The sequence below is a fragment of the Lipotes vexillifer genome, unplaced genomic scaffold (genome assembly GCF_000442215.2).
Source record: "Lipotes vexillifer unplaced genomic scaffold, Lipotes_vexillifer_v1.1 scaffold367, whole genome shotgun sequence".
Taxonomy (NCBI): Eukaryota; Metazoa; Chordata; class Mammalia; order Artiodactyla; family Lipotidae; genus Lipotes; species Lipotes vexillifer.
Window position 1 is genome coordinate 1,857,384 of NW_006795832.1, and position 8,953 is coordinate 1,866,336.

Genomic DNA, 8,953 nt, shown 5'->3' on the forward strand with positions numbered 1-8,953 from the left:
TAATCAGAGTTGTAAGCGCCAAATCAATTTTTATTTCTACTACGAGAACTGTCTAGCATGACTTACCAGATATAAGAAATAGGAATGTGAAATTTGGATAATGTTCTATTTGCATGACTATAAAATAATACTGCTTATAAAGTTTTAAGTGCTTTTATGTTCCTTGCTCTGCACATCATTTTTTTTCCTTTCTGCTTTTTATTCCTGGCTGTTACGCTAATGCAATATCTTATCTTTGGTCTTAAGCCATCACATTAGGTATAGTTAAATTAAGTTAGAACTATTTGGCAGAATGAAAGAAAAAACCTGTCTGCCTGTTTTATTATCATAAAATAATGCATTTCCACAGTTGTTTGGCATGAGAACTATTTTTAGTTTATACTTTGAGGGACACTGTTGAAAGGTTTATGTATTTTTGTTTTCTCATCTTGAGAACTTACATGATCTAAAACCAAGTTCATCTGAAAACAAAGTTAAATCCTAGGTATACATTAGAAATGTTTATTTACATAGGTCAGTGCTGTCTGTGCATTTGGAAAACTGAGGTGTCAAAAATTTACAAAAACACCTGGGACAAGCACCAGGTGTGTTCTTTGGATTTAAAATGCTGTTTAGTCCTTGCTAGTTATGAAATGCTCATGTCTTCTGACACCTGCTAGAGCTCTGTATCTCACTCGCCAAGGCAAAATATTAACGTTTTTAAAAAGAAACTTAGTCCCTATGAAAGAACATTATTTAAGTATTAACAGATTAGTCATGTTCAGCATGCTTAAAGTTTTACTTTTAGAAGGAGCTTGAGGGACTTCCCTGGCGGTCCAGTGGTTAAGACTCCACGCTTCCACTGCAGGGGGCGAGGGTTCGATCCCTGGTCAGGGAACTAAGATCCCACATGCTGCGTGGCATGACCCAAAAAAGCGGCGGGGGGGGGGGGGGGGGGGGTTGATTATTTCTTTAACAGATTATACTAGCTTTGAATGAAAAGAATAAGAAACCAGTATGTAAATAATTTACATTTTTTGCAGGTATCCATATAAATATATTACTTGGAAGACCTAGAAATGCAAAGTTGCAGTTGAAACAGTGTTTGTTATTTATCATTTTTAAATTTTAATTTTTAATTTTTAAAATATTCATATAATTCCTGATACATCCAAACTGTTTACTTACTGTAAAAGTTTCCATATTTTTTTAGCAAAGAAACATATTCTACTAAGACCATTTATTTACTCAAAAACGTCAGTATTACAAGTTAATGCGGAACTTGTAGAGCCTTGAATCTCATTCCCTTTTGCCACTTTAATTACAAAACATATTTTCAAACTTAAAAAGATTTTTTAACATATTAAGTCATAGTTAGAGTAGAAAGTGGTACTTGAAGTTTATAACTTTGCCAAATACCTCTCTAATTTACTTTTATATTATATGTGTCAATTGCCAGTATGAGAAGACAAAATGAAATACGTTGTGAAAGGTAACTGTATTATTTTCTGGCTCTGCATTATAAAAGGGAAATCTCTGTGGTGGAATATGTTGAATATGGCAGCTCCTTTTGAGCAATGTATGATTGTTTTTAAAAAAAGCTTTAGGTAACACAAAGCGGTGGCTTCATTTTTAGCCTTTCTTATGTTAATGTAGTGTAGGATTGTAGTTAAGTAAGTTTTCCTAATGTCACAGAATAAATTAATTAGTAGGATGGGATGAGTTGAAAACCTGTCTCAAGCATATGTAATTTTTCACTGTTCTTTAGCCAACAAAATAGAAGTCTAACATCTGACCCAAAAGTCTCTTATCCTGTAGGCTCTGGAAAATTTCTTTAAGCACCAGTAGTGCCTTTAGGAAACATACAAGCTAAACATTCAAATTTTCTTGCATAAACTGACCTGACATAAAATAGTGATTTGTATTGTAACCAAAATTCTACAGCTGTGCCAACTTGCAGGAAAAAAATAGTGCATTTGGTACTAAGTGTTTACTGTAAGAATTGTCTTGATACTTAAATTCAGGCAAAACCTGATCAGTCTGTAGAGTAGGAGACATTCAAAATAGAATGTAATAATTCTTCAAATCCTTATATGGGTTCTATACCCCAGTCTCCTTTCTCTGGTTATAAATATTGCTGATTACTTTTTGGGGAATTGACCAGTGACCACATAGAGCTTTTGTTTTCTGATTTAAAAAATAAAATAAAATTTATTGGAAAGGTTACTGCTTACCTAGGTAGAGAACTGATTGTGCTCTAGAATCAAAGTATGTACTCGGTGAAAATCCAGTGCACCTTAGTCTTCATTTCCAGCAGTCCTGTATGTCGCTTCTGTTGTCTCTCAAGGTCAGACTCACATATTTGATTGCACTTCCTGTAATGTGCTGCAGTATGCCCCTCAAAGCATGTCCCTGATCTCCTTAGCTCCAGAACTGAGGCTTGCAGTTTTGCTCTTGAGAGCTGAGGGTTTGAATGAGACACAGCTATATTAAGGTATCAGGCACTAAGCAAAATTAATGAGGTGGGAGGCAAGGAATTGTGAGAAATGGGAGTTTCTTGAAATTTTTCACTTTTGAGATAGAGCTTTGATATCAGATGAGCAACCATGATGATGCAGGTGCTACTAACCAGTTCTTGGCATGCTTCTAAAGTTGCTGGTGATTTTTTTTCCAACTAGAAGAGAGAAATTATACATTTTGAACAGAGTTGTCCTCTGTCTTGAATTTCATAAATCAGAATATAAGCACCAAAAAAATTATATGCTGGTGCTATTTTGTTATGAAAAACGTAGGTTCCCTTTGTTTTTTACCACATTGTAAGATATTAAACTTATGAAAATCATAAAATGGAGGACAGTGAGGCAAAGATATTTGAAGTGTTTGAAATATATTGTGTTGAAACATACAAACATATTTGACATTTATTTGTCTTATTTTTGTTTTATTTTTGCTTTTATCTTGTTACTCTCTGGTTCCTGATTCTGTCTTGTGCCTTCTCCCGCAAAAACCTGCCTTAGACCTGTGTTGCGTGGTGGGTCTGCTGCCACCACCTCTAACGCTCATCATGACAACGCCAGGTAAACTTTGAGACTTTGTAATTACCAGGGTAAAGAGTTGACTGAACATGTAGTTTGCAGGACGTAATGCATGTAGTAGCCACACCTTTATATTATAGCTTGAATCTCTACAGCTTTTCTCTATGAGTACATCCTGTTTTTCTCTGAGAACAGTGAGTCTAATCATTCATGACATTTGGCCAAGAGTATAAAGAAAAATAGTTATGATACATTATCATGGGAACATCAGAGACAGGGTATTTAAACATGGTTTTAATAGCTTATAGGCGATCATGCTAAAACACAGAAAAAAATCATCTTAAACCTTGTTTTATGTGCATCATTTTAATTGTTGCCTGAGGTTCTGTCCAGCATTTCCTTTTTAGTTGTTAATTGTCTGTAATGTCACTTTCAGTGTGTAGATAAATGTGTCTGTAAAGCATCCTCTTAAATTGGGGGAAATCAGCATTGGTAACCTGAGAAGTTAAATGTTTAGAAAGAGAATTTAGTTTTAAGAATTTTTGTCATCCGTTGATTAAGTTTTTCTCTCTTATTTTTGTCCCTTTCACACTTTCAGATATGCTTAGCCTGAGTAGTTATTTCGTCCTGTCATGCACAAGGACAGATAGAATGGCACATACGAATACTTTAAGGTTCTCAGGTGCCAAAATCTCATTTCCCAACTTCTAGGGTAAAAAAAAAAAAAAAATTGGTTGGTATTTACAGATACCATTTCTGTAATTTTTTCAGAGCCAGTTTTATTTATTTTAAGCAGAAATGGATTATCTGTAGCAGTAGATTTAAAACTGGCAGCATTATTTCTATGATGAGAGGAAGCAAGCTGGCACGTTCATTTTTAGGCAAGAAAAGAGGGAAATATTGGTATCTCATTAATACTGAATTCAGGTTAGAAAATTGAAAAGTGTGTCCTTAGGGGTCCCTTTCCACTCTGCTGACTTGTTTCTTTTTACAATATTAACTCAGTCCGTTTTAAGTTTTTCCTTGTGTATTTCTCATAAGTTTGTGATCCTTTTATTTTTCTGTGAAAGTATTTTCAGGCAGTGATCTGACTTAAATTTCTTACAGAGTTTTTAGCTCTGATCAATACAGGTTTTAGTTTTAAGTCAAATTACACAGGTAAAGTCTTTTGTCATAGCCTTAGATTTCTTAGCAAATGAAGATTTCCTTTACAGATATTTAAAACCTTAGTTCAGGATCTAAATTGTGGGGAGTCCCTTTCAGTTATACTTCATCCTCTCTCTTCAGTCTGGGTCCCTTTACCTTTGAAGCAATTGCTTCTACTGTTTGATTTTTTTCCCCCAATTATTTATCTCATGTATGACCTCACAGAAACAGAAAAGTTTTGTTTTGAGGATAAAGTGTAGAGAAGAGGAATCTTCAAACCCTTATTTTTTCCACTAATTGTTTAAGAATTCTGTTTACTGTTCAAAGGAATAATTAACTCAGATGTTTGTAAAGCCATAGTTCTTAGCACCTACTAACTTAGTAGCTAACTTCTCTATCTGATGCCGTTACTCTCGGTATTCCAGTATATTTGCTGTGTTCCCATGAAGGAAGGGGCAGATTAGGAGAAAGCAAGTTAATTTAGCCCTAAAAAGAACATCTAGGGATTGTTCTAGATTATCTAAAGTCAGTACATACCATCTATCATTGAAACTGCAACCTATGTAATTAAAATCAGCGTTCAGAATGATGACACTGCAGGATTATACAATTAAAAATTGTTTTACGTTATTTATTAAAGTATTTTTGAATTATTTTCAGTGGCATTTGTAACAAAAGGATTTTCTGAATAGACTTGTCTTTAACGTGTCTGGATGAAAAATATAATTCTATTCATACACCTTTGTGTGGTAATATGCTTTTTGTAATAGGGACTTGCTTGAAATATTAAAAATATCAATATTACCTCTATGTGCCAACTCTGTAGATTACATAGGAGTAACTTTTAAATTCAGTTTATTTATAATCCACTCATTTGGAAAAGTTAATGTGCCATTTTACTGAAATAACCATACAGGATTAAAATAGTAAGGATATAAATATACCAGGTGAATTATATGGTATGTGAATTGTAAAATATATTTTAAAAGTGGAAATCTGGGCAAAGAGGAATAATAGCATTTGTGTGCATTTGTAGCTCAGAAGTTTATTGTCATTCATTTAAAAATCGGTGCGCCTTTAGAAGTAACTGCATTTGAACAAGAAATACTTTTTAATGTTTCTCTAAGGTTTGTCTTAGTGGCTTTCCAGTATTATTTTATACACCGCTTCTTAATTATAGTATTTAAATTCTGGATCTGAATGTAGTGACAGGATGTATTCAGGTGATTTTATAATTGCTTCTATGGAGACACAGTAGAGAATAAGTAATTGGAAATAAGAAGTGAAGAGTGGAAATGGCAAGAGAAGAGGCACTGAGAAGAGTAGGAGAAATAAAACATGATCAGAGTCTTCCTTTTTCAGCTGGAGTTTGTTTACTTTGTGTTCCCTGCCATGAGTCTCAGCAGGGACTTCTGGGGAACCACATACAGACATCAGATGGTGGGAGAATTGTATTTCGTTATATGCTAGCACAGCAGCTCTCAAATCTTTTCAGCCAGGTATCCTTTTTAACACTGCCCGTCCCTCTGAGTTGAAAAGTGTCTCCTTATTTATATCTTTAGTCAGGGTTTCTTCTCTTTCTCAAACTTTCAGGACACATTCCTAGTATTGTAGGTAGTTATTACGCTAAGCTCTTTCCTTTCCTTTGTTAGTACCCGTTCAGATTGGTAAATATTTTAGTAATTTGTACTGTTAAATACCAGTCTTTTTAACAATTCTCTGAGCATTACACAATATATTACATGATTTGACTTGCCAGGTACTTTTAGTTCTATTCTAATACTAAATCATATTTTTATTTCTTATCTGCTAGGTATGGCATTTCACATATAGATACAACGATTGAAGGAACCTCAGATGACATGACTGTTGTAGATGCAGCTTCATTAAGACGACAGGTATTTAATGTACCAAATATCATAATCCTAAATTATATTCATATAATATTTAAAGTGGTAGTTCCTAACATTTTATCCTTTTCTGTCCAGTGGAACCCATGGATTAAAATATTTTATCTATCAAACTATTTATTAAACCATAATTGACTTTCCCATTTTGATTAAAGACGTATTAAACCACTGTTTACATGTTTTGATCAGCATAAAGCAGTATTACCAAAATGGATTGATGTAATTCTAGCCAATAACAAAGAATCCTAACATTTTAAGCAAACCAGTGCATCCATAAATTGCTCTGAAGCTGAGATGACCCTTCACAGTTGGAGCAAGGGGCCTGGGCCTTTTAACCCCATCACAGACCAGTCGGTGGATTCATGCTGCCTTCATAAGAGAGCACGAACTTGAGCAAGACAGTTGTTCAGCCCAGGGCTATTCACAGTAGGGACCAACAGCCGAGGACAGTGCTGTCAACCAGTGACACTCCTAACAGGTAGAGAATTAGCCTTTTAGTCCTGAAGGGTGGCCGGTCACAGGGCCCACTATAGTAGCTTAATTATTGGGATCCTTTTAGTAACTCAGAGAAGGCATAAAACAGTTAAAGCAGGTTAAAGGTGAAAAACTGAAGCTGAGTGACAGAAGCTCATAAGAGAAGAGAATTTAAGTGAATTTAAATTGCCGCGGGTAACATGTTTTCTATACATAGCTCTTTCCTTATTTTGCTCCAGATGAAACTCTTCATGTTTGTAATAATTCTTTTTACAAATTAACCTACTTTGTAAGAATCTGATTGCATCATGCGTTAAAGCTTCTATTCATTTTTTGATGTTTTTTACTTAGATAATCAAACTAAATAGACGTCTACAACTTCTGGAAGAGGAGAACAAAGAACGTGCTAAAAGAGAAATGGTCATGTATTCAATTACTGTAGCATTCTGGCTGCTTAATAGCTGGCTCTGGTTTCGCCGCTAGAGGTAACCTCAACTCTCAAAAATATTGTCTCAACAGCTGGAAATATAAAGAATTTGCACACTTCTTTATTTCTGTCTTTGCATTGTATGCCGTTTTACAGTCCCCACCCTGAAAATGTATTTCTCCCAGAAAGGATGGGGGAAGGACTTATATTTTGCAGAAGTAAAGGTATGTCCTGTCACTCGACTGTATTTAGTTTTAACCAGTTCTGCCATAACACCTACTTAAAATTCTCCCTTTGCATGTTTTGTAAATAGGACCTAGTTCGTTTGTTGTTTTCTTCTGTTTTGTTTTTGCCTCATCAATCTGCACAGCTAATTCTATGAATGGGAGAGAAAAAAGTGTACAGAAAATGGATTTAGAGAAGTGTCTGTAAAGGAAAAATAATACTTTATATTGTCCTGTTTCTCAAACACTGTTAGATAACAGTTTAGTTAGTAGACATTTTTGCATCCACATTTCAACATTAACACTACTGTAGTCATGGTCTGGTGTCAGATTTAATAAACTCAAGTCACCTCATGTTTCAGGATCACCTTCAATAAAATAATTCCTAACATTTTCAGCAGTTTAAGATGTGGGCAAAATGTGCATTTTTATTTTTATTTTAGTTTTACAGATGGTTTTCTATAAAGTACATTTTTACTAAGTCCATGTGTGAATGATTTAAAAAACTACAGAATAAGGTACAAATGTAGTGTATTTAATAAACTGTCAATCAAAGCTATATTTGTGGATCAAAAGATTTTTTCATCATATTGTGCTGTGAGCTATATTCCATATTATGTTTCTTTATATGCACCTAAGTTTTCCCGGCTCTGGAGCAAGTAAAGCAATTAATGACTTGGCAGGTAGCAAGAACCCACTTGCTTCCTTTCAGATCTTCATCCTGGTAGTGGTAGGCGCTGGTTTTGTTACAGCTGTTTTTGTAATTTGTAGTGTCTATAAAGTGGTTCAGATAAAAATACCTTCAGTTGGGCTTCCCTGGTGGCGCAGTGGTTGAGTAGTCCGCCTGCCGATGCAGGGGACACGGGTTCGTGCCCCGGTCCGGGAAGATCCCACATGCCGCGGAGCGGCTGGGCCTGTGAGCCATGGCTGCTGAGCCTGCATGTCCGGAGCCTGTGCTCCTCAATGGGAGAGGCCACAACAGTGAGAGGCCCACGTACCGCAAAAAAAAAAAAAAAAACTTCAGTTGTGTTGCTTTTTCCGTTGTATTTAGCTGATGTACTAAATCTGATGAGATTAAATGCATCAGTGAAACCAAGTGCTGGGAGCCTTTAGTTCCCAAACTTTTTTTGTTTCAGAAATGGATAGAATTTTACTTAGGTGCAGTATTCTCCATACATCTTCAGTATCTTTCTACCAAGGCAGTGAGTTTTGAGAAAGGCAATTAGGGGAAATTCCTTAGATGTACGTATATTGAACTGTTCTATTCTTGCTTCTCTCCTGTCCTTCCAAAAAAAAAATACTTGGAGGAAGGATTCTTTTCTTTAATTCCTAGGGTTTATCATGAGTTTGGTGACAATTTTTTTTACCCATGAAAGTCTTCTGACTTTTATAATATCCTAATGGTGTCATTAATTATATTAATTCTATCTTTATATGTATATCTCAAGGTAATTTCTGTGAATAATTGAAACTACAAAAATGATTTAAAAAACAATGGATAAGGGCTTCCCTGGTGGCTCAGTGGTTGAGAATCCGCCTGCCAGTGCAGGGGACATGGGTACAAGCCCTGGTCCGGGAAGATCCCACATGCCGTGGCGTAACTAAGCCCGTGTGCCACCACTACTGAGCCTGCGCTCTAGAGCCCGCGAGCCACAACTACTGAGCCCACAAGCCACAACTACTGATACCCGCCCGCCTAGAGCCCGTGCTCTGCAACAAGAGAAGCCACCGCAATGAGAAGCCCGCACACTGCAACGA

The 8,953-nt window shown here is 35.8% G+C and overlaps 1 protein-coding gene across 9 annotated transcripts in view; it reads left to right on the forward strand.

Annotated features, from left to right (window-relative positions):
• Nucleotides 1-7,761, forward strand: part of MFF (mitochondrial fission factor) — a 34,713-nt gene extending 26,952 nt beyond the window's left edge. For 2 of the 9 annotated variants that reach the window (XM_007467914.1, XM_007467917.1), the window contains 3 exons: nt 2,997-3,056; nt 5,974-6,058; nt 6,896-7,751. In XM_007467914.1, coding sequence (XP_007467976.1) covers nt 2,997-3,056; nt 5,974-6,058; nt 6,896-7,027 — 277 coding nt within the window. In that variant the 3' untranslated portion in view covers nt 7,028-7,751. Of the gene's footprint in view, nt 1-2,996; nt 3,057-5,973; nt 6,059-6,895 lie in introns of all 9 variants that reach the window. The other 7 variants (XM_007467921.1, XM_007467918.1, XM_007467915.1 and 4 more) reach the window with 6 other exon arrangements.
• Nucleotides 7,762-8,953: the final 1,192 nt, after the last annotated feature.